Source organism: Balaenoptera ricei, chromosome 14, assembly GCF_028023285.1.
Source record: "Balaenoptera ricei isolate mBalRic1 chromosome 14, mBalRic1.hap2, whole genome shotgun sequence".
In the NCBI taxonomy this organism is placed as follows: domain Eukaryota; kingdom Metazoa; phylum Chordata; class Mammalia; order Artiodactyla; family Balaenopteridae; genus Balaenoptera; species Balaenoptera ricei.
This window is the reverse complement of record NC_082652.1, coordinates 1,746,431-1,772,113: the sequence shown is the minus strand read 5'-3', so window position 1 is coordinate 1,772,113 and position 25,683 is coordinate 1,746,431. Positions and strand designations below refer to the sequence as shown.

Genomic DNA, 25,683 nt, shown 5'->3' with positions numbered 1-25,683 from the left:
GGGGGACCTGCACCCCAGGACCCTCGGGGAGGGACTCGGCCCTGTGAGCTGTCGGCGGGTGCAGGGGCTGCCCCCGGGCCTCCTCTCTGTGCCTGTGGGAACACAGTGTGTCATCAGACGCTCTTGAGGTGTTGGCACAGCGCCGACTCGACTCCAGGTCCGCTGCAGCCTGATGCACCGGGAGTGGGGAGGAGGGGCTGGGAATCTGCCTTCCAGATGGGCTCACTAGGCGACTCAGCAGAATGTGAACTGATGTGGCCACCTCCCCTCCCCGCTGGGGGGCCTCTGTCTGCTCAGTGGCCCGGTGCCCTCCTCCTGAGTGGGTCCAAGTCCAGGCCTGTGATGAACCCGCCCCGAGGGGACCCCGATTACTCTCTCTGGCCCTGGAGCACCGTCGGGGGCCCGGGTGGCTCTGGCCATTTTTGCTGCCATGACTGTCCCGTCTGCCCCTTGAAAAGTGACTGTGCCTCTGTAGGCCTGTCCCTCCGTCCCAGGGGCCTCGGGCGGTCTGGGGAGTCGTGGATTCTCAGCTCCTGACAATCTGGCCGGAGGCCATGCACTTGCCGGGTTCTGCCTTCAGGACTGGGGGCCGAGCTGCGGGGTGTAGGGCCATGGTGTCCCATCCCCAGCACGGGGTCCTCACTCCCCAGCCCTTGGGAGCCAACCTCTGCTCCCTGTACCCTCTAGTTTGCCTGTGTGAAAGGTGCTCAGGGATGTCGGGGTGTCCTGCTCTCAGGGGACTGTCCCCCTGCACTCAGGGTGAACTACAGAAATTGGGGGGGTCCAGGGACAATGTCGAGGTCAACCGACTGCATGTGGGATCTTTTGCCATCTCACGTGGCTGCACGATCTGTTAGAAATCCTCAGTTTCTCAGAGTTGGCAGGACCGCAGCCTCATGGTCTGTACGTACGGAAGCTTCTCACACTTGGCGGTAGAGCTTATTCGTCACAAGCACCAACTCTGTGGATGGAACTCCTGGGCTCGAATCCTGGGTCAGCCACATACTTACTGGGCAAGTTACTGAACCTGCCCGGCCTCAGTTTCCTCATCTGTGATAGGGGACAGTCTTAGTACCTCCCTCAATATAGTGTGGTGAGAATTAAAAGAGCAAAGCTTATACCAGTACCTGGCACACGGTAAGTGTTATGTGAATCATTAAATACATCCCTGAAATTTTAACACACTCAACCAATATCCCGAAGAGCTCGGAGGTCAGCTTGCAGTTTGCTCCTCCCGGCCTCCTGTTAAGCTCATGCGGGGAGGTAACAGAATAGATGATTCTTGTTTCCAAGTTGGAATATCACAGAGAGGTGGGACCCAGCCGAAGGCGTGACAGATGTCTGGGTGACTGTAAATCCTGCCTCTCTCGAGCGCTGGCGTTGCTGCAAATACTCCAGATGCAGACAGCCACTGGGATGCGCTCACGGCTGCAGTGCCGTCGCCTGGCGCTGCCGTCCACAGCTCGACGGGGGCTCTGCCTTCAGAAGCTCCTGGTGTCTGGCTCTCCGGGACCTGCAGCATCCGTGTGTCCAGAGCTGACCCCCGGGCAGCGTAGGGTGCGATCGCCGCGGCTGGATTCACAGTTGAAGAGTGGAGGGGAGTCTCTACTCAAATTCTGTGCTTGTGGCCAGTTCTGCCCCTGAGTGTCCCTCCCCTCGCCCCCCGAGGATCTGCCGGGTTCCTGGGTGTGAGGTCTGCACTGTGTGTTGCTGGGCGAGTGGGTTTGGCGGGGAGCTCTGTGTCTCTCCTGCTTGTCACCTGGGATGCTGACAGGTGTCTGGCCATCTGCTCTTTCCCCAGCCTGGACCACCGTCGTGGGCCTTCTCTACCACTCGGTGCACTATTACTTGAGCAGCATACAGCCGGCCAACACCAAGTGAGTCTCTGGGGGCCACACAGCACGGAGCGGGAAACGGGGTGCTTGTTTGCTGGGTGGCTGACGGCTGTGACACCTGCACCTCCCCACCATCACCAACACACGCAGTATTGTATCAGAGAACTTGTGACGCTAATTCCTGGTGCTTCACTGTTAGGGCAAAGGAGGAAGACGCAGGGACCCCCTACACTGGGGGTTCAGCAAGCCCTGGGGTGTAGGCTGATAGTGCAGTGGTCAGGAGCATAGGCTGAGTGACCATATCAGTTCCACCTGGAACTGTGTGACCTTGGACAAGTCAAGTGACCTCTCAGCCTCAGTTTCCACTTCTGTAGAATGGGAAGCCAGTAGCACATGCCTATATCAGTCAAGACTGTGTTGGATATATCAGCTTAGGCAGAAGGTCAGGGAACTGAGGGCTCATGCGACTAAGAAGGGCAGGAGTCAGTCGGGTTCAGGCACGGCTGGATCCAGGGACCCAGAGGATGCTTCTTTGACCTGGTCTCTATGTCCCCTGCCTCTGCGCTCCTCTGTGTCAGCTCATTTCCAGGCAGGCCCCTCCATAGAGGCATGGCTGGCTCCAGGTAGCTTCAGGCCCACGTGGGTTGGGGTCCTGAGATCTCAAGAAGGAAATCGAATCTCTTTCATCAATGAAAAGTCAGTTTCATTCAAAATCCAGAGAGGGCTGTGGTTGGCCCACTTGGGTCACATGCCCATCTGGGCCCCCAGCCTTGGTGGGAGAGGATTCTGCCCTCTCATTGGCCAGGTCTGCTCACATGACCCACTGGGGCTTGGGGGGGTGGGTCAGCCCGACTCCGACCACAGGGAGGGGCTGGTTCCCTTAGGAGAGGTGAGAGGTTAGGGCCGGGGCCCACTCCTCCCTTGCATGGGGTCCCTGGGAGGGGGCAGGGCGGCAGAGCCCAGGGCCGGTGCCGGGAAAGGGCCAACGAGGTATGAGCCCAAGGGACCCCTCTCTGCAGTTAGTGTTTGGAAGGTGAAGCCGGTTTTGTCGGGCACAGATCCGCCCCAGACAGGGGCTCCGTGGAGGGCAGCAGGCAGGGGCTGGTCCATCTCTGTTCCCGCACGTCTGGCGCAGTGCCGGCCCAGAGCAGGGGCTCCGTCCGAAAAGTTGCTGGAGAGAGAGCCGTGCATCTCAGAGGGAGCCGCACAGGGCCTCCACCCCTGGCCCCGAGGCCCCGCTGCCCTCCCACCCTGGGACAGAGCCTGGGAAAGCTGATGGTATGAGGACGGGCGTTCCTGCAAGTTCGCTGTCTCTGCTGATGGGAAGGCTTTGCAGGGGCAAGTTTCGGACACTGGCGCTGCTGCCGGGTATTTGGAGGCGTGTGTGATGGAAAAGCAGGCAGCTATTTTTACCGCGTACAGATAAACAAGAAATGATAAATACCTTCTAATGATGCAGATACCTGAGCCCTGGTATCATGTGTCTCTCAGGCTCCTCTCCTGCCTGATGTGAGGGACCAGCTCATTGTACAAAACCCTGGAGGAGGGCGTGGGAAGGGAGCAAACAGTCGTGGTTTAGCTGCAGACCTGGAAGAAAGCCCGGTTCTGGGCCTGGTTGCCTGGGGGAGCCTTATAACTACAGAAAACGGACCTGGCACTCTGGGTGTGCTTTCCAGAATTCTTCAGGAAAATCACAAAGGAAGATGCCACACACTTTCCTTGGAAACATGCCTTCTTGAATATTTGGGGGAGATTTCTCCAAACCTGAGATTATGAATGAATAGTGGACCCATCCTTGGCCCCAATTTATCAATACTTATTTACAGCTCTCACTGCTGGAGGTTCCGACTGAAACGGACTTTTCAGTGAAATCCATGAACGTGTATTTCTGGGGATGGCCGAGCCCTGCCGCGGGCCGGGGTAGGGGCGTGGGGAGAACGGCGTCTGTACCACGTTCTCGGTACCTCTCGCCCTCAGGAAAGGGGAGAAAGGCAGGATCGAGGGTTGCAGACGGCAGCAGGCACTTTGAATTAATGTGACCGGAACCATCGCTCTATCTGGGTGTTGGCAAGCTTTTGCATAAAGGGCCAGGTGGTTAATATTTTCGGCTTTACCTGCCATAGTGTCTCTATTGCAGCAGAGCTGTGGGAAGGCAGCCCCAGACAATACATAAAGACATGGGGTGGTGTGTGCTGATAAAACTTTATTTATAAGACTAGGCAGTGCCTGTGGTTTGCACAGCCCTGGTGGACAGTTACATCAGTGCTGGCAGCAGCGCACGGGGCTGGGGCTGACTTTGAGCTGCCGTGGAGAGTCGAAGTGTGTGCTTGAAGCTTGGCCGCTGGGTGTGGTTCCCTCCGTCCTAAGGGCTCCAGCCTTCCCTTCCCTCCACCGTCCTCACTGCCCAGGGGTACGCAGCAGGACTCCTGGGAGCCTCAGGACCCGGAGCGCCGTGATCAACTCTTATACCCCCTGCAAATCGTGGGCTTGGAGACCTGCACAGGCAGAGAATCCCCCTCCTCCCAGCCCTCTACCCATTGGCGTTAACACCATCGACCTCTGAACTCTGTCAGCAGAGACTTTAAGTGCTCATTTTCCTGAAGTCAAAACCAGAATGATTTTGCAATGATGACGGTGTATTTCTCAGGTATTGAACCTTTAGCTCTAAAGCCAACACTTGATGCAAAGATGTCTTACTGTCAACATGAACCTCAACAAAGAAAATCACCCCCGAAGCTCTGCAAGTGTGGTCCCTGTGGTGCTTGCGCCTGTAGCACAAGGCAGCGCGGAGGTGACACTTACCAGTTGGGCTGTGGTTCGCTCTTGGATGTGGGAGCCAGGCTCCCGGCTTTCTTCTCGCAGCTGGCTGCCCTCACCAGCTGGTGGTCTCTTTGCTCGCGTGCTCCTTTCTAAGAGGGAGGACGGCCGTCCCACTTTCTGAGGGTCTCCGTGAGCACTGAGTTAATGGTTTAAGTAAAGCCCTGGAACATGGTATGGAAGCACTTCCCTTATCGCTTCATGAGGTGTTGGATGGTCTCCTGCTCTCCGCCTCTAAGACGATTATCAAATTCCACGCAGGATTAGAAGCGGGTTCGAGCAGTCGCGCTGTTAGCGACACACCGTTCTAGTGTCCGCACTCGTCCGCACAGCTGACTTCATTCCGTTTTAGTTGTGTGCGTCGTCATCTTCACACATTTATGGTTTTTTGTGCGATCGGAAGGTTGCAGTGGAATCATAATGTCCTTTAAAGCCCCCCGGGGAGTGGAGTCAACACGTGAGTTTAAAGCACGAGGAGGGGGTCGGGGCAGGACGGGCTCTCCATCCCCCCCGCCCTGGGTAGGCCACTCAGGGCCCATGTGCTGGCCGCCCAAGGCAACGCCTGACCGTCCACAGGTCCTGCGCGGGGGCTTTGCTGGCCTCTGCAGGCGCCTGCACACGGGGGCTCCTCCGTGGCCCCTGGCCCCTGGCCCCGTAGTGATAAGGAGAGTTCTGTTCTTGCTGATTCTCACCTGCCAGGCCAGCAGCTGGGGCTGCCGTTTCCTTCCAGAGAGCCGTCCGCGCTGAGCAGGGAGCGGAGTCACCTGCTTCTCCGCCGCAGACAGACCCGGGACCCAGAGGGTGCGGCACTCCACGGGGCGGCGGCAGCGGCAGGGCTGGGGCTCGTGCCTCTGGGTTTCAGCGTCTCAGCGACGGACTCACACGGGCTTCAGAAGGACACGTTCTACGGGGGTTGACTTGGCTTAAATGTCTGCACTTCTGCTTTGTAGAGTAACGCCGAGCAATCCAGGCAGAAGGATGGCAGGGTCATGGTCGCCACGTGGCAGCCCTCGGGGTGGCCATCGATCGGGCAAACCTCCTCGGGGCAGACACCAGCGGGTGAAGGGCTGTGAGGGCCCGGGGTTATTCCCCGTCACCCCTCAGGGTACCCGCTACTCAGCTCGTGAGAAGGTCCCCAGGAGCGGAGACAGTGTGAGCGCCAGTTCAGCCGACAGGTCACGCTCGGTGTCACCGACGTCGGGACAGGCTGACGTCCTGCGTCCCCTGATGCGAAGCAGTGGGAAGGGTCCTCCTGCCCCCAGACGCTCGGTCCGACGCTCCCCACGAGGAAAGTCAAGGGACGTTTTGCAACACTTTGGTCTGGACTGTGAAACATGCATGCAGTAAAAGCAGTAACAAGAGCGGGGACTGTTCCGGATCAGAGGGGACTGAGGGGATACGGTGACTAAATGGATGCCGTCCTTTCCTTGACGGGAAAGAAGCTGCACTCGGAAGGACACCGTGGGGACACTGGGGACGTTGGACGGTGGACCAGACACCAGATGATGATGGAAGCTGTGTCAGATTTCTGATCGTGATGATGGGATGGTGATTATGTAGAAGGCAGTCTTTATTTTTAGAGGGTCCCTGTTAAAGAATTTAGAGGTGGAGTGTCATGATGTACTTTGTGATGGTTCAGCGAAAAGGCGTGTGTGTGTGTGTGTGTGTGTGTGTGTGTGTGTGTGTCTAGAGTGTGAGATGCCAGATAAAGCAAATGTGGCAGAATGGTAGGAGCTGGGAATCTAGGTGCACAGTTTCTAGCAAATTTTCTGTGGGCGTGACTCTTTTGCAATGCGAAGTTTGGAGAGGAGGGTCCCGGTTTAGGCAGAAGTTCTGGTTCTTGCCGTTCTCTCTTGAGAGACCCCGCTGAGCTACTTCTGGACACGGAGAACTCGGCCACTGAGCCACCTGAGTACCGCGGAGCTCACGTCCACCGTCCTGGTGGGCGCTTTCCTCTTTGGTTGTCTGTTGGCCAGAGGCCTCACGTCCACTCGAGAATTCTCCTGAGTCTCTCCAGTGTTCTCTCCCCTGTCACCCTGGGCAGCATCTTTCATGAGGTTCAAGTTTCCTCTGCTTGGTGTTTTCAGTGTCTCATTGCTGCTGCCCTGATGGTCAGCGAGAACACAGCTCTGACGGGTGGATGAGGTTAGACCCCGGAGTGACCAGGGCACCATGTTTGAGTGGGGACTCGTTAGAAAAGTAGTCCATTTACTAGGGAATATTTCCAGTTAAAATTTTTCTTTTTAATTTCCCTATACAACTTGGCTTAACTGTGGGCCCCTTTTACTCGGAGGGGTCTCTTCCTGAGGCCCCTTTTCTTATCCCATGTGTGCTAACTTCTCTTGCTTGAGGACCAGAGCTCATCTCGCCACGCGCTTGGGTGTTTTGCTTGAAGATTTCAGAGTTCCCAGATCTGCCCCTGAGATCCTGGAATCTTCCATCCTCTCTTGGCTTAATTGAAGGCAGAGATGACCAGCAGAGGGGTCGTGGCTCAAATGTGCCGAAATAGGTGAGGCTGCAGGGCTGGACTTTGGGCTGTGTCAGTCGGGTCCCCCATAGGGGCCAAATGGGTAATTTGGGGGAAGTTAAATGGAGGGGCCGTTCGCAAGGCCATGGTCGGGGTGGGCTCCCCACTAAAAAGGATAGAGTACAGTAACAGGAAAGTTCTTGGAACAAGGAGACAGGGCGTACTGCTACGGCCCTGGGCTGAAGGCGGCAGGAGAACACAGTTCCCTGTGCAAAGAGGGAGGGGTGTGTGTGGGGACCAGACGGGTACCGGGCCCTTCGGTGGGCTGGGGCCAACTTGGGGTGACGCCACGGGAACAGCCCTGTGTGGGCCTTACTCTCCTCTCTGACGCCTCTGATTTCCTACCGGTGCTCCCGTTGGCTGAACGCGCCCAAAGCAGAGGGCATGGGGCCTGGATGAGGCAGCGCGGCACAGGGGTCTGTGCAGAGGAGGGAACAGGGCGTAACACTGCGGCCCCCGCCCCCTGGCTGCCTCCTTTGCCCCGTTCCCTCCTTGCATCTAGAATGAGCTGGTTTTCCCAACCAGAAAAGACCCCCAAGCCCTGGTGTGATCAGCTCCAAAGTGACAGATAATCCAGCCTCCAAGCGTTACTGCTCCCTAGATTAGAGATTAAAAACAAAAAAAATCAAACCTGGATCAGATTTATGAAACCAAAGCGAAACTCTTATTACAGTTGGAGGTACCAGAGAGATTAAATGAAGTGGTAAAAAAAAAAAACAACAATCCTCTTTTTACTATGAAAAATTTTGAACATCTGTAAAAACAGAGAGACGGTCATCACCGGGTTATGACCAGGACAACCCACGGCCGTTTGGGCTTCCTCTGCACACCCGGCCTCACCAGTTATTTGGAAGCAGTCTCTGACATCATGTAGTTTCATCTGTAAATATTTAGTCTCTATTTTTAAAAGATAAAGACTCTTTAAAAACTACAGAGTAAACTCCCGCCATTATCACATCTGAAAAGTAAACAGTAATTTCTTAGTTCTTCTGGTGTCTCGTCGTTGTCGACTTGGGTGGGTCGTGTGGAAGCGGTGGGTTCCTCCTGGCTCGGTGACCCTGGACCCCCACCGGGGCCTCTCCGCAGGGCGAACCCAGCCAGAAGGAAGGGCCTCACTGGCTGCATGAGAAGTGAGTCACTGGAGAGCATCGGTGTAAACCCGTCCATATTGGGAAATTGCATTTTTCCAGATTAAAAATGCTCCTGAGGACGCAGTGTAGACCGTCAGCCTTACCGTGATTTGGTGAGTCTGGTATCAATTCCTGCCCTCAAAGGCGCCGTTTCCCAGACTACATCTGGCTGAATCCATGTGTTCCCGGGGTGGAATCCAGGAATCCACTCTGGATTTGCATTCTGTCTGTTGAGAGAAGGTTCTCCATGTGTTTTACATTTTTCCCATATGTTTTTCTTAAGTCGTCATTGTCTGCCTGTGAGAAGATTCATTCATTCAACACATGTTAATTGAAAATGTACCGTGTGTCAGGCATGGTTCTGGGAGCTGGGAGAGCAATGAACAGAATGGGTAAGAACGTGGCCCTGGTGGAGCTGACCTCCTGGCGGGAGAAGACAGCTGACTGGATGAAATATTAGAAAACGTACACGGAGGGGGAAAGAGGGGTGTGTGACAAATGATGCTGTATTTTTAGGGTGTCATGCTCATGGTTGTGATTTTATTGTTGGCTAATATTGGAGTCCTAATTTTTGCTAGAAAAATGACTTCTAGCTTGTTTGCTGGAATTACATACGTGCTGAGCGCACGGAGTTCTGCGGAGGGAAGCATGGATTGCAAGGCGCTGGCAAGGGTGAGTGCAAAGCGTCTCAGCTCCCCGGAATCGCGGCCAGAGAGGCCGTCCACCTGGGCGGCCCCCTCGTTCTGCGAGCGAGCTGGCCTCTGTGTCACCGGGGACCACATCTTTCTGTCTTTGGGTCTGATTTGGTCCCTGGTGACATCAAGCCAGTCTTAGGTTTCCACGGCAGTGGCTGAACCCCATGCATTTTCAGTGGGGGTGATATCACCTCTGTGGGGTGAAGACTGGTTTTGGGGGCAAGGAGTCTGAGCTATTACAGTGGTGTTGACTCTGCAGAGTTGTGTAGAGCATGTTTTATGTACGTAGGCAGATTTACTGTATCTCTGTGGCACTAAAATCTCACAGGATGGGCGGGGTGTTGATGGGGTGATGGCAGGGTGTTAGGGAAAAAGTGTCTAATAAGACTCTTGAGGGGGTGATGATGAAAACAGTGGTTGAGAAACACTGAACTAGCGTGCTGCTTTCTTTTCAGTGTCTTTTGTTTTTTTTTAATGTGTGTGACTTATTCTATGTGTGTCTTCTCGTTCTGGGCTTGCACCAGTGACATTTTCCCAGAGAAGGACAATCAGACAGAAAATCAGCCGTGTTCTCTGAGCTTCCAGCAGCCCCTCAAGATTCCAACCTCGGTGATATTCAGACACGAGGAATCCATGCCTCTGTTTTGCTACAGACCCGGGTCCTTGGTGACCTTCTGTTGGAAAGACCCTCTTGCAGGGTCTTTCCATGAAGGCAGGGCTGGGGTTTTAAAGCTTTACAGCGATATATTTTTAAACACCTCATATTGACAGTTCCAGGAACAGTTCTGTGTGCCGCTGGGGACCGGCTCTTTCTTAGGGACACGTGTAAGGAGCCTGTGTGCAGAGCCGGGTGTGGTGTGTGAAGGGGGCCGGTTGCAGGAGCCGCATGGGTCCCACGGGCTCCACTCCAGGTCAGCAGCGTTGAGGCTAGTTAGTAGGCACAACTAGTTGAGGGAGGAGGGAGAAGATGGTGCACCCAGCTCCCAGGGCTCGGCTCGATGTTATGAAGATAGTCCTGCGGACATAAACGCACATAGAGGGCAGAATCCCCAGTCGGGCTTTGGAGAGCGAAGAGGAGACACACAAAGTCCAGATTGGGCAAGAGACCAGCAGGCGAATGGGCGGCCCCAGCGGGGGCCGAGGGACTCCACGCCGCAGGCATCCCAGCGTAGCTGTCTGAAATTCAGATTCAGGCAACAGACATTTGCCGATTACCTGCCACACGCCAGGCTGGGCGAGGGCTCGAGCAGACACCGAGAACACAACATTCAGATCGGTGTGCATTCTGGGAGTTGTTCAAGCACCACACGTGGCAGGCCCTGAACGTGAACACCTTCTTAGATCTTGCACCCCAGGTTCCTTGCTTGCCTCGCCCTAGTCCTGGCCCTGAATATCATTTCAGCCTCACAACTCCATGAGACAAGTACTGTGTATATCAGTCAGGATTCTTTTGATCGGGTTGTAAGTGACAGAAACCCCAGTGTAAGCTGTTTTTTTTTTTTTTTTAATTTATATATTTTATTATTTTATTTTATTTATTTATTGTTTCTGGCTGCGTTGGGTCTCCGTTGCTGCGTGTGGGCTTCCTCTAGTTGCGGCGAGCGGGGGCTACTCTTCGTTGCGGTGCGCGGGCTTCTCATTGCGGTGGCTTCTCTTGTGGAGCACGGGCTCTAGACATGCAGGTGTTAGTAGTTGTGGCACGCGGGCTCAGTAGTTGTGGCTTGCAGGCTCTAGAGCACAGGCTCAGTAGTTGTGGCACATGGGCTTAGTTGCTCCGTGGCATGTGGGCTCTTCCTGGACCAGGGCTCGAACCCATGTCCCCTGCATTGGCAGGCTGATTCTTAACCATTGTGCCACCAGGGAAGTCCCGTAAACTGTTTTAAGCAAAAGAGGAGTTTGTTGGATCACATAAGCTGAAAAGTGCATGGGCAGCTGGCTTCAGGAGCAGCTTGATCCAGCATCCAGTTGATGTCACTCAGCTCCATCTCTCAGCTCTTCCAGGGGGTGGATCCCCTTCCCAGTCAGTCTCTCTGCTCATGATTGTAAGCCACTTCTGGGACCTCATGCTTCAGGGCTGATGTCTAGCAGAGAGAAGTGAGAATCTCTGACCCAGCGTTTCCGTCTGAATCTTGTTACTTCTCCTCGGATCTTCTTGGACCATGTGCTCACGTCTGAACAGTCAGCATGGTCTGAGGAATGCAGTGCACTGATGCGTTCAGGTCAGGATAGCAGGCTTTACTCTTAGTCAAGGATGGAGTTCCCTCCAAAGCACATGGGCTGCAAGTGGGGAAGGGATGATCGCCTGGAGGGAAGCTGAGGTGCCTTTATCAGGAGAAGGGTGAAGGGCTACTGGGTGACAAGACAACAGGCATCTATCACACTACTATTTACCACACCGGTTTATAGTTAGGGCAAATAGAGTTCCAATAGGTAAGTCACTTGTCCAAGGTCAAGTAAATGGATGGCTGAGATTCAGGCTCATTGTTTTGACCTTTCTGTTCTTCCCCACATCCTGGGCCATCCCCCCTTCTTCTACTAGATTATAGGCTCTGTGAGGTCAAAGGCTCCATCTCACCTTTTGGTACCAGCATCAAGCCCTAAAGAGAGCAGCTCTTTGATAGAAATCAAAGCCCCATCCCAAAAAGATTTCAAAACATCTCAGGCTTAACATTAAATTTTAAACCCAAGGTTTTTTTCTTTTTTTGTGTGTTTTGTAATGATTTTTCATTTCTTTCCAAGGATTGCTGAGGCAGCAAACTACAAAAACTGCTTGCTGTCTGTGACCAGCTATCTGATTTCCCTGGAGGTCTTCCCGACGCCGAAGCTCTCCCAGAACTTATCGGGCTCCCCGCTCATCACTGTTCATCTCAGGCACCATTTGGTGAGTTCGAGTGAATTTGTCCTCATTTCTGTTCTTTGATTTCGTTTTGCAGCAAGGAATATTCGTATGTACGATTGTATAAAGAATCTTAGATGGATTGGTGCTGGCCAGGATTAGCATTTCCCTCTTTCTAGCGTTCGTTTTCTTGGGATTATCTTTGAACAGCAGTGGAAAATCCCCCAGATGGCACTGGGGTTGGGCACACAGTATTGACTTTGGGTAAAAAGGCTTCTAAGAACAGATGTCACTTTCATAGGTGTGTGTGCCACAATCATGGGTATTTCTGATTTACAATAAATGTCATTTTTGGAGGAGGGGGATATACTGACTGGTTCGCCCTTATCTTGATAATAGCCATTAGTAAGTTGGAGAGCTTGGTTCTCTCTGGGAAACACAGTTTAGTGTTTCGAAGAGACTTTTTTATGCTTTCGGTTTTGAGTGATGAACTGTTTGTTTTGCCCCATTGTAACCATAATTCTCTCTGCCTTCACTTTATCTTTGTCAGTGATAAGAACGACAAATGTACTGGGGACACAGGTGTGCACCTGTCCTTTAAAAAGTACGATTTTCCCTGTGTCAGGATCGTGTGCTGTGATACAGTGTTGATTCGACACCTGAAGGTGTGGTTTTTCAAGGAATTTATTTTAAAAAATGCAATATATATATATATATATAAAATTTAGTTTATTGAAGTATAGTTGATTTACAATGTTTTGTTAATTTCTGCTGTGATTCAGCTATACATATAAATATATATATATATATATATACACACACACATTCTTTTTCATATTCTTTTCCATGATGGTTTATCATGGGCTATTGACTGTAGTTCCCTGTGCTCTACGGTAGGACCTTGTTTATCCATTCTATATGTACAAGAATAAGAACTAAATATATTTTTGATTGCTTGAAGTCATACAAAGACGTTTCCTGCCAGGATTTTCTATTTTGTTCCGTTTTATACTGTTCCATCCCATTCCACCAACATTACCTGAAGCCCTACTATGTGCCAGTCTCTGGGGCCGTCCACGTGTGTTTTCATCCCCTCCTCCATGAGACGGCCATCGAGGGAAGCCAGTGAGTCAGGACACAGTCGCTGTCACTGCAGCTCCCGTCTCACCCTGCCCCCTGACCCTCATTCCCCACGAAGGTCAGTCCCCTTCTTGGTTCCCTCAGAACCCAGCTCTGCCCGGCTGTCCACGCTTTCTGGCCAGTGTTCGTCTGTATTTGTGCTTTCCCAGGCTGATGGCACCACCCGACAGCCGTTGCTCCGTTCTCTCTTTCATCCTGACCATCTCGCTGGTTTCTCACGTCCCTCTCATCATTCCCTCCTTCCTCAGGGAAGGACGTTTTCCTTCTCTTCTTCAGGAACCTTCCCTCCCTTCCTCCGCCCCCACTCTCTGCCTGCTCCATCCCTCTCTCTCACGCCCTTTCCATCCACAGGCAAACTGTCCTGACCTGAGAATGCCCCTCTCACCCTACCTACCTCTCTGTCTCTCTTTCTGAAGATCACAAAACATTAAAACATTTTAAATTGTGGTAAAATACACATAACATAAAATTGACCTTCTGAACCATTTTCAATCTTGCAGTTCAGTGATGTTAGGTACGTTTCACATTGTTGTGCAACCGTCACCACTCTCCATCTCCAGTACTCTCTTGATCTCGAAAAACAAACTCTGTCCCCATTAAACACAAACCCCCCCTCCCCGTCCTCAGCCCCCGGCACCCACCCTTCTCCCTTCTGTCTCTATGACTTTGGCTACTCTGGGGACCTCGTGTAAATAGAGTGATAGAGGATTTGTCCTTTTGTGTCTGGTTTATTTCACTGAGCATCAAGTCCTCAAGGTTCATCCGTGTTGTAGCAAATGTCAGAATGTCCTCCTTTTTTTTTTTTGGCAGTGCCATGAGGCATGTGGGATCTTAGTTCCCCGACTAGGGATTGAACCTGCGTACCCTGCAGAGGAAACACAGAGTCTTAACCACTGGACTGCCTGGGAAGTCCCAGAATGTCCTCCTTTTTAAGGCTGAATCATATTCTATGGTGAGGATGGACTACATACACTTTGTTTATCCATGCATCCGTCAATGGACACTTGGGTTGCTCCCACCTTTAGGCTATTGTGAATAATGCTGCCGTGAATGTGGGTGTGCAAGCATCTCTCCAAGACCCTGCTTTTGGTCCTTTTAGGTGTGTACATGCAGAAGTGGCATCGGTGGTTCCCAAGTTCCAGAGATCTTATGTGACATCCACCTTCCCTTCCCTTCTTCAAACTATTTAAAGTCGATTTTTACTATGGTTTCCAAGTTCCAGAGATCTTATGTGACATCCACCTTCCCTTCCCTTCTTCAAACTATTTAAAGTCGATTTTTACTATCTCCACTTTCCATACACATTTTCGAGCTGCAAAAATGGTCTCACACGCCTCCAGAGACCCCTGCTCACCTGGGCTCCGTCGAGGCCCGTGCCCCGCCGCAGCCCCTGACGCCCCAGCCCCGGGCTTGCGGTCCGCGCCCTGCAGGTGCCGCCCTTTCCCTGGTGTCAGCTCCACCTCTGCTGCACCCCCTGCTCTAACTCCCTAACACAGCTGTTCCTTCAGCCCCTCTGCATGAACGTTTACTTCTCTGAATTCATGGGCATGCCGTGATTTCAGCCATCACCTCCGAGCAGATGTTCCCTATGACACAAAACCCACCTCTTCCCTCGGCCTCGCTCCTGTTTCCGGGCAGGTTTCTCGGCTCCAGGTGTGCAGGTGGTCACGTTACCCCCGAGCCTGCACGTCCTCTGTGTCTGTCCTCTGTCACCAGGTGGCCTTCTCTCCGCTCTGAGCCTGGCACCCTGGCGCCCTCCTGGGTCCGGGTCCCTGCGCAGGACCAGCTGTGACCCTATTTTCAGAGCCTCCGTCGCACCTGCTCTGCCCCGCCGTGCCTCCCCTGGTTCTGCATGAGCTAGAAGCTTCCTGACTGTTCTCCCTGCTTCATTCTCCCCGAGTTCCAGGCTTATCTTCCAGAAACACATGCCAGGTGGTCTTACTCACCTATTTAAAATCTTTCGGTGACTAAGGTTTCCCTGAAGACACATTTCAACTCGGGGCCTCACGGTCGGTCTCTAGCGGACCTTTCCAGTCTGACTTTCTGCTTGAACGTCTGTCTGGAGGAATGGAAATGCTCGCTCTCCCGTGAAGTCCAGGCCTGGTGGGCCTCCACCCTCGCATGTGCCCCTCCCTGTGTCTGGAGGGCCTTCTTCCCACATCTCTGGGGTCAGTCCCACCTCCTCCATGAAGCCCTCTCTGATGTCCCCAGGGAAGGACCACGTTTCCCTCCAGGCCGTCTTTGCACTGCGTCAGTACCACCTCCGTATGTTATTATTTATGCAAATCGACCATCTCTTAAACCAGCCCGTGCGTTTCTGGAGAGGCTGCCCTGGGCCCTGTTTGGAATCACTGATTCCTTCCTCGCGATGCCTGGCGTCGAGCTTTGGCTCCCAGCAGCGGCTCCGTAAGTGGTTGTTGAGGGAACGCCGAGCTCAGAGCTGGCAGCGCCACAGCAGTGGCCTCGTCAGGAGCTGTGTTGTTACTTGTGTGTATCTGTGCGGCTCCTCTTCCCATGGAGAGATGCCCGTCCCCGGGGCGGAGGCTCTTCCCCTGCCGCCACTGCGAGGACGCAGCCAACTCGGCAAGAATGAGCTCGGCGGGCTCAGCTCGGCGGGCCCAGAGGCTCAGTGTTGGAAATTTGGTCCTGGCGTGAAGCAGCGGCATTTTAATGCTTCCAGTGTTGGGGGTTTTATAATGTGGCATCTGTAACCCAGGTGTATAAAAGCAGAGAAGCCTTGCTCTGAACGACTCTGGAAGCGATGTGTGTCCGAGGCTGAAGTGGCCCTAGGGAAGGGGGCTGTGAGTCACGGTGGACGCTGGCGACCAGGCTGTGCTGGGGCTGTGGGTTGTACTGGGGAGCGGGGGCCTTGGGCACCAGGGCCTGCAGCTGAGGCACGAGGCTGAGCGGGCAGGGGAGGGAGGGGCGGATGGCCTGAAGGCGGGGCTTCCCGGTGTGCAGACCCTCAGAGAGTTCACGGGGCGGGGATGTGTCCGTGCGTGCACACACACACACACCCAGGGCATACGCTGACACACAAATACACGCACACATGCAGACCTAGCACACACACAGACACACACCCGGGACACGCATAGACCCGACACACACACACACACACATACACACGCACCCAGGACACACATAGACCTGACACACACACACACATACACACATGCACCCAGGACATGTGCTGACACACAAATACACACATGCAGACCTAGCACACACACAGACACACACCCGGGACACACATAGACCCGACACACACACACACACACATACACACACACCCAGGACACACATAGACCTGACACACACACACACATACACACATGCACCCAGGACATGTGCTGACACACAAATACACACATGCAGACCTAGCACACACACAGACACACACCCGGGACACGCATAGACCCGACACACACACACAGACACACACACACGCACCCAGGACACACATAGACCCAACACACACACACAGACACACACACACACCCAGGACACACATAGACCCAACACACACACACACAGACACACACACACACCCAGGACACACATAGACCTGACACACACACACACAGACACACACTCAGGACACACAGAGACCCGACACACACACACACACACACACACACACATGCCCACACTCCCACACCCACCCTCCTTGTTAGATCAGGCTGGTGTGAACCTGGAGTTTGAAGAGCGGGGGTGATTTTGTTTTGTTTATCACGGTTCCCTCCCTCCCTCCCTCCCTCCCAGCCCCTCTCTGAGTAGCGCCGTCTCCAGAGCCCCCGACCCTCAGGACCTCACCATCAGCCAATGTCTTTTGTGATGTTCTGCCATAAAGATCCTTACATGAAAAAAAATGTTCTCAGTATTTTCTTAGGAAACCAACTCGAGTCGGTTACTGGTACAGTGAAATAAACAAACCGGAGTCCACTGCCCTGATATGCAGGGCCTTTGCCTTGAGTCCCCAGTGCTCATTATGGTTCTGTGCTGTCTGTGGGTAGCGACCCGGGTCTGACAGGCTGTGACGGCCAGTGTAGCCAGGGCTCCTGTGCCATGTCTTCTTCGGAATCTCTGTGCCAGGCATGCCTGGGACCCAGCGTGTGTGTCCCCGGAGCCTGTGTTCAAACCCATCGCAGTGTTTTGCTTCACTTATGTCCCCTGCTTCCCAAACCATCAAACTGTCCAGATTCCGACCCTGTCCTTTGGCCGACCCCAGTCATGCTGATTTGCAGGTGGCTTTCTGCTGCTTCGCCGTGTGTCCCGTCCAGCACGGGGACCCTGCTGGGCTGCAGCCTTTCCCAGCTCAGAGCACTTGGCCGGGCAGCTGGCAGTGATGTAGAGGCTGTTGCAATAGACCGTCCAGCTGAGGAGGATGGAAACGGGGAGCAGATGCACAGCCCCCTCTAGAAGTTACTCAGGGCACCACCCTGATGTGGTTAACTGGTCCCTGTAGCAAGTGCCAAAGTCCCCTGCCTAAAAGATGGGTCAGAAATGGCAGTGTTCTGGCCAGTTAGAATCGCTCACAGCCTCTAATCAGAATCTTAATTTGTAAATCGAGACTGAACGGTCACCTTTCCCTGGTCAACGAAGATGAGACCTTTGCTACCCCCAGAAGGAAGCAAAGCCTGAGACAAGCAGATTCTTCGGAAACTCTGAGAATTAGAAAACCAAAAGCCAGTCTCTTGAAGAGCTAAGTGCTGTCAGTTTCGATGGCTATTGTCTAAAATTTACTCATCAATCCGGCTTTAGCGCTCTCTGACTGTCAGTCCCAAAGACAGGCCGTCCATCCATCAGGATTGTCGTAAAGTTGGGAAGGGATTGAGTCCAGTGACAGCGATGATCTAGCATCGGTGATGTTTGGCCCGGGAAGTGGCCAGAATGGAGGGTCTGCCCCTCTGCGCTTCTGACACCAGCTCCCAGAGGACCAGCGACGGGGCTGTGGTCAGAGCACACACTGTGCTGCCTGCCCGGCTCCGACCCGTGACGGCCGTGCGCCCCTCAGCGGTGAGTCCGTGGGAGGCTCGGTGGCCGCCACGCGGGAGGACGCCCAGGCAGGATGCGGACCACGGTGACCAGCTCAGAGGCTGGGGCGGCGTGGCTGCCATAGCCATGCACAGCGCGAGCCTCGTGTGGAGGGGCTGCCATCGCCCATCTGAAGTCGCTTCATAGTAAGAGAGGCGAGTAATCTAGCGGGTAGTAAGAAAATCTGCATCATGAAACACTCACAAGTAAACACGAGGGTATCATTTGTCCTCCGGGATGTTTATTCATTGGCTCGTACGTTGACTCAACAAAAACCAGCTGTGTGACCTCGAGTGGGGTGTTCTCCTCCCTGCCTCCATTTCGTCCTCTGTAAGCCGGGACGGGGGTTAGTTAGCGCTTGTTCAGTTCACAGCCTGCGGTGCAGGAACAAACTCCAGCCTCGGATGAACTTTAGCAAAGAGGGCGTTTTCCAGGACATCCTGCAGCTCACAGAACTGGAGGGGAGCTCCAGCCAGGAGTGGTCAGGGCCGCACAGGGGCCCTGCGCTGGTGCTGGGTGAGGGCCACCTCTTTGTCTGTGCATGTGTCCCCTCCTCACAATTCAAAGCCCCGGGAGAGAGCAGGAGGGAGGATGTCAGTTGGTGTGTGAGGGTCGCATGCCCGTCACGGGCCAGAGGGTGGCGGGGAAGTGGGTGTAGTTCCCCCAGTATCACCTGTGTGGGGTTCGTGCACCTTGACAAGTGTAGCATCTAAATGATGGGGTCGACCGTGTGAACAGAAGTCCTGACAAATTCTAGCCCCAGGACTTCCATCTGAGTCTCAAGACGCACACGTGCTTGGGGACAAACTCTGAGGGAAGCCCTAGGCTCTCCCCTGTGGGGGGCTGGGACCCATGTGCCCTCAGGGTGTTGTACCTTCTCAGGCCATCTGGATGCGGGGAACGGCGTCAGGACACAGGGAGCTTTGGTCCTGCCGATGGGAGCGGGTGATGTGGCGTGGCTTCCTCAGAGGTAGTGCCACAACTTCTGATCTTTGAAGGGAAGCCATACACCTGGATTTAAAATTATATCTCTGGATTTGTATTGTTGGCAGCTGATTCAAATTCGCTTTTAACATTTTCAACCAAAATACATCTGTGGGTTGAGTTGGGCTAGTCGGTCACCAGTTTACAACCTCTATGGTTTTTTAAAGATTTTTATTTGAAATGATTTTAAACTTAAGGAAAAACTGCAAAATAGGACAGAGTTCCCATACACCCGGCTCACCCTAATGTTAATATTTTAAAGTACAATTCTTGAAACCAGGAAATTAACAGTGATATTAACTAGTCAATAGACATGCTTTGGATCTTGTCAATTTTCCTGCTTAAGGCTTTTCCATATAGGACCTCACCTGTCTCCTCACCTCCCAGCCTGTCGTGGTTCTTCAGCTTTTCTTGGTCTTTCAGCACCTTGACGCTTGAATTGTCCAGGACACTCACTTTGGAGAACATCTCTCAGTGTGGGATTATCTGATGTTTTCTCAAGACGAGGTTGAGTTTATGCATCTTTGACAAGAGCACCCCAGAAGTGAAATTGTGCCTTTCTTATTGGATCACACCAGACTATGTGAGTTTCCTGTGGCTGCTGGAACAAAATAACACAGACTAGGGGGTTAGACAACAGACGTGTATGGTCTCACATCCTGGAGGCTGGAAGGTGGAGATCAAGGTGTCGTCAGGGTTGGTTCCTCCTAACGCCTCTTACCTTGGTGTGTAGACGCTGCCTTCTCTCTGTGTTCTTATGTGATCTCTGTCCTCTTCTTATAAGGACACCAGTCATGTGGGATCAGGGAACAACCCTATGGCCTTATTTACCTTAATTACCCCTTTAAGGCCCCGTTTCCACACACAGTCACATCCTGAGGTCCTGGGGACTAGGTCTCCAACAGATGGATTTGGGGGCACAATTCAGACCAGACGCAGGCAGTAAAGGATGGCATTTATTATCATCCGTGATGCTCACTTTGATTGCTTGGTTGAGGGGGTGTTTTCCAGGTTTATCCATTGTACAGTTATCGTTTTTCCCTTTGCAAATTATAATCTCTTGTGAGGGAGATACCATGAAACTACACAGCTGTCATACCTCTCATGATACTTTCTCCAAAAATTTTAGTGTCCATCAGTGGTTATTACCTGCAAAAATTATTGCTGTAGTGTTTGCCTAATGTTGATTTTCTATTTCCATCATTCTTTCTACATTTATTAGTTGGAACTTTAATATAAGGACAAATTATTCAATTATTTATTCATATCAATATGATTCTTGGACATTTTGTTCTGTAGGCTAAAATCCAGTACTGTCATTATTTATTTTGTTGTTCAAATTGTCCCAGCTTTGACCATTGGGAGCTTTTTTCCAGTTGGCTTCTGTGTCCTTTTGATATGCCTTCCTCATTTTTGAGTCTTTCCTTACTTTCTAGCATTAAAGATATTCTAGGCTCATGGAATCCACCATTTCTCCAAGGAGCCCTGTTTCATTTTATTGGCTAGTGGTGTTTAGAAACCAGGATCTGGGTGCAAAGTGTGCTCATTTCTACTGGGGTGTCATTGCTTCTGAAATGTATGTATGTACTTAAACAAGTAAACACATGCATTTATATATTTATCTATATCTATCCATCTGTATGTATACGTTAAAAAGTGTAAGTTCATTCTGATAACGCTTTGCAATCAAAGACCACAGGATTCATTCGAGGCTTTTTTTTATATCTTTCCTTCTCCAAAGCTGGCTCTCATGATTCTCAGTATTTTTACTTATTTGTAAAATAAAATATATTACACATACAGAGTAGTTCAGGATTGCTAACCCACACCCCCGTGGGAAACAAATGTACTAACTAGAGGACAGTATTTGTTCACATTCTCTTTGCCATTAGCTTACACTATACAGTTGAAATTCTGTTTTACAAAGTTACCTAGGTTGGTTCCTTTCTTCTCCCTTCCCTTCAGAGTGGGTTAATCATTTGTGATACAGTTAGATTCATCTGTGGTTGTTTGTATTCAGTGATGGATGTGCCCCATTCTGGTCAATTTTAGTTATTGATTTGTTTGGGGGGCGGTATGTGAAATGTAACCAGAGTCCTAAGGGTCAGATCTACACAAGCAGGTGCACTCAGAGGCATGGCACCCCACCCTGCCCTGCTCCATCCTCTGTTCTTTGTTCTTTGCACTCCATCCCCAGCCATGCCCTCTAGGTAAGCCGTTCTCTTAATTTCTGGTTTATCCTTTCTGTGTTTCGTTTGCATTGAACAAATAGGCGCATGTACATTTTCTTATATCTCCTTTCTTCCATGAAGGGTAGAGTGCTATAAAAACCCTTTTGAACTTTGCAGTTTTTCACTCCACAGTATACCCTGGAGATCACTCTAAACCAGTTCATAGAGGTTGTCCACATCTTTTTTTTTTTTTTTTACGGCTGCATAGTACTCTGCCGTGTGGATTTATTCAACCGTCCTGTGGTTATCAACTCCCCTCCTGCATATGGGCATTTGAGTTGGTTCCAATATTTTGCAAGCAATTTGTTGGAGTGAATGACATCGTTTGCCTGTATTTCCCCATTGTGAGAGGTATAGCCTCTCTTCTGTGCTGTTGGAAAAGCGTGTGTCTACTTGCACATGGACCCCTCTCCCCAGGCTGCTCTCTCCCTCCTCTGTGTTGGCCTCTGGCTGTTCGGGGAGCAGTGGAGTGACAAATAGCAGAGAGAACAGGAAGAGCTCAGTCTCTGCACACGAGGTCACTGTGAGAATGGGTGCCGCCAGCCGGATTCCTTCCCCTCGGCTGCTCTAGTGATCTGTGTGTGTGTGTTTAACTCATTTCTGAAGACGCAGCATTACGAGCTGTCGACCACAGACAACGACAATCACCCAGATGGCCAGATGAATACAGCACGGGGAGCAGTCTTCCTGGAACTCGCTGCCCCCAAGTGACAGTGCGTTCTTGCCCCCCGGCACAGAGGCCCGGAAGGCGTGGGCAGGAAGCAGGTGCCGACGCCTCCGCCTGAGCTGTGCTGTGTGACCTGGGTCATGGCTGGAGGGAGGCGGGGGACGGCTTCGAGTGGTGCTGAAAGCCGCTGGCCTTCAGGGGTGGCTGGAGAAGCAGCACCAGGTGAAATTGAGTGTTGCTATGCTTTTTGAAAACATGGTTCTTTTTTCTTTAAGAACACCACCCTTCCAGACTCCAGCAGCTAAGGAGAGATGTTTGGATAAGCATCCCTTTGCTCTGGGAGGCTCTGGGCAGGGGCTCCGTCTTTCAATGGTCCTTGACACCTTGTCACTGGAGTGGTTCAGAAGATGGTGTGGACCGGGGGGGGGGGGGAGTGGTGGGAGTGGGGCGGGGAGTGACGGTGGGGGGCGGCAGGGGGAGTCAATCCTTCTAAAATACTTCTCACTTTCCTGCTGCAGCTTGAATTCCGGCTTGGGCTGGCCTCGAGGCAGCTGCTGGACGTTTGGTAGAAGTTTACATTTTTTCCTTCTCTGAAGTCAGGAAGGTGCCAGTTTGGAAACCAGAGAAAAAGAAAGGGTGGATTAGAATGCAATCTCTGTTCTAATGGTGGGTTACTGTAGTTATTTTTAAAAAAGAAAGTCTTTGAGTGAAGACTGTCGTCCTGAGGCGAGGCGGAGAGGAAATTTTGTCAGACCAACCGAGGACAGTAATTGTGGCTTGTCTCAGCCGAGCGTTCTCTAGGGTTTTGGGGGTTTTTCTTTTGAAGGTTGCGTTTGCATTTCTGAGGACGATTTTGGAGGCATGCTCTTCTGAGTTAAAATGATTTGTGCGATGGGAAGCGTTTTTTTGAGGAAGGCCGGGCCGGTGGGCAGGGGCGGGGCGAGAGGGGCTCCGCGGACATGTGGGGACTGTCCCGCCATCGTCGAGGGGTGCGTGGCTCAGAGCTGCTGCGCTTTATCCCGGCAGCGGGGCCCGGGCTGACGTGGCGTCTTTTCCTGGCACAGAGCGGGGACTCCCTGGGGTTACTGAGGGACAGTGGCCGCAGGCTGGTCCCCAGGCCTGTCCTGGGGGGTCCTAGAGGGGACACTTAGTTAGACCCAGTTAGACCCTGAGGGTGGCCCACCAGATGCGCTGGGCGTGCGTTTCTGGGACACCACGTGGTCATGTCATCAGTCCATTTCTGAGGACATCGGGTCCCATCACTTAGTCCAGACGGTCAGGCTGCAGAAGGCAAGTTGGATCAGGACGTTCGTGAGCCCAGCGTGTCCTCTGACCCTGGGCACTGTGAGAGGACAGAGGGGGCCGTGCTGAGGGGCCGGGGTGGTCGCAGGCCTGGCTGGGCCATGGGGGGACCCGTCTGGGGCCCAGTCACAGCCTGGGGCCTGTCCCCATCCCCCCACCCCCCCAAGCTTTCCTGAGCTTTGCCTTCCGAGCCCGACAGATTTCTTCTCCCAAAAAGCCTGTTTAATGTCTCGGGGGCACCTTGGTCCCTGAGTCAGCACACGTGTTTCATCAGCCAAGGTGTTTGAATAGAGAACCGTCGTGGGTGGACTCCAGGTGGCTCCTGAGTGACCCCGAGCCTCTGGCCTTAACGTCCCCACTGCACAGAACTGCGGCTCAGACACATGCAGGCACTTGGCCTTTGAAGTTGCTTTTCCTTTGGGCACTTGACCTCCCGACTGAGATGGTCCTGGCTTCCTCTGTTCAGCATTACCTGGATGAGATTCATCTAGGACAGGGCTTCGGACGTGCAGCACTATTTATATGCTTGTTCACCATCCTGGTATGCCTTTTTGTGTATATTATTCAGGTCTTTTGCCTATATTTGTATTGGGATGTCTGCTTTGTTTTTCTCACTGATTTTTTTAGGAGTTCTTTATATAGTTTGGGTATGAGTCACTTGTTGGATGTATGCATTGCAACTATCTTTTCCGATGGGGTCTTGCCTTTTTACTCTTGGGCTGTCTCCTGGAGTTTTAAGTTTTAATGTGGTCGACTTCATCAAGCTCTCCTTTTATGCTTCGGGCTTTTGTGTCCTGGTCGAGGAATGTTGCCTCGCCCAAGGTCATGAAGATAGTCCCCTGAGCTCCCTGAAAGCTTTATTGCTTTCTCCCTCACCTTTGGATCTAGTCCTTCTATAATTGTTTCTGTGTGTGCTATGAAGTGGAGGTCAAGATTTATTTATTTTTCCCAGGTGGATAGCTAATTTTCCTCGCTCTATTTGTTGAAAAGATAACACCCCTCCCCCTCCCTTTACACTGCAGTGTCACTTTTGTCATAAATCAGTTCACTGTTTACATGCGATTCTGTTTCTGCACTCTGCTCCTATCTGTTTATTCTGGTGCCAATACCTCGCTCTCCAAACTGCTGCAGATTTCTAATAGGTCCTGAGATGGGCTCAGACCCCCCAACTTGGTTCTTCCAGGCTGCCTTGGCTACTTTTGGTGAGATACACATTTTAACATTTGACACACATTGACACACACCTTTGACACACATAATGCCCTTCAAAAGCTTGTAAGAGTTTGCATTGTCCCCAAGCGGCCCCGATTTCCCCACATCATTGCAAACTCTGATGGCAAGAAGTCTTCTAGTACTGTTATTGTTGTGTTTTTATTTGCATTTCTTTGATTATGAGTGAGGCTAGACACTTTTTCCTATTGAATTGGCCATTTGCATTTTTTTTTTTTTTTTTAATAAATGACTTTATTTTTTGGCTGCGTTGGGTCTTCGTTGCTGCGCGTGGGCTTTCTCTAGCTGCGGCGAGTGGGGGCTGCTCTTTATTGCGGTGTGTGGGCTTCTCATTGTGGTGGCTTCTCTTTGTTGTGGAGCATGGGCTCTAGGGTCACGGGCTTCAGTAGTTGTGGCACGCGGGCTCAGAAGTTGTAACTCGTGGGCTCTAGAGCGCAGGCTCAGTAGTTGTGGCACACGGGCTTAGTTGCTCCGCTGCATGTGGGATCTTCCCGGACCTGGGATTGAATTCATGTCTCCTGCATTGGCAGGCGGATTCTTAACCACTGCGCCACCAGGGAAGTCTGGCCATTTGCATTTTTATTGCTTATATCCTTTGACTTCTAAGGGCCATCTGCCTATCACAGCATTAACTCATTGTCTGTTATGTTTCATTTTGACTATTTTGGTCATGTGCAAGTTAAACGTTTTTATATTATCCAATGTAGCCACCCTTTTCTCCAGAAGAAGGGTGTGTTAGTTTCCTATTGCTGTTGTAACAAATCACCATAAACGGAGTGGTTTAAAACAACACAGCTTTATCATCTTAATGCTCTGGAGGTCAGGTCTCCAACATTGGTCTCCTTGGGCTGAAGTCAAGGTGCCAGCAGCTCTGCATTCCTTCTGGAGGCTCCAAGGAGCTCTGTGTCCTTGCATCTTCCAAAGACCCTGCCGCTCCTTGACTTACCTCTCCCTTCTGCCTGCACGGCATCTTCAAACCTCTCTCTTTGACCTCTGCTTCTGAGGTCACCTCTCCTCTGCCTCTGCCCCTCCTGCCTCCCGCTCACAAGGACTCTGGTTGATCACACTGGGTCCTTACGGAACAGCCAGGAGAATCTCCCCATCTCAGGGGCTTTAACTTAACCCCACCTGCAGAGCCCCTTTCCCTCGTAAAGTGACACTCCCAGGTTCTGGGGATTGGGATGGGATCTCTCCGGGCGAGGGGGTGTCGTTTTGTCTACCGCAGAGGGTAGTGTAGGAGTCTATAGGAAGC

The 25,683-nt window shown here is 52.2% G+C and overlaps 1 protein-coding gene across 1 annotated transcript in view; it reads left to right on the top strand.

Annotated features, from left to right (window-relative positions):
* ADGRD1 (adhesion G protein-coupled receptor D1) overlaps positions 1 to 25,683 on the top strand; it is a 150,277-nt gene that overhangs the window by 41,944 nt on the left and 82,650 nt on the right. Inside the window, exons 12-13 of the mRNA XM_059894801.1 lie at positions 1,802 to 1,877; positions 11,744 to 11,885. Of these exons, the coding sequence (XP_059750784.1) occupies positions 1,802 to 1,877; positions 11,744 to 11,885 (218 nt within the window). The remainder of the gene's footprint in view (positions 1 to 1,801; positions 1,878 to 11,743; positions 11,886 to 25,683) is intronic.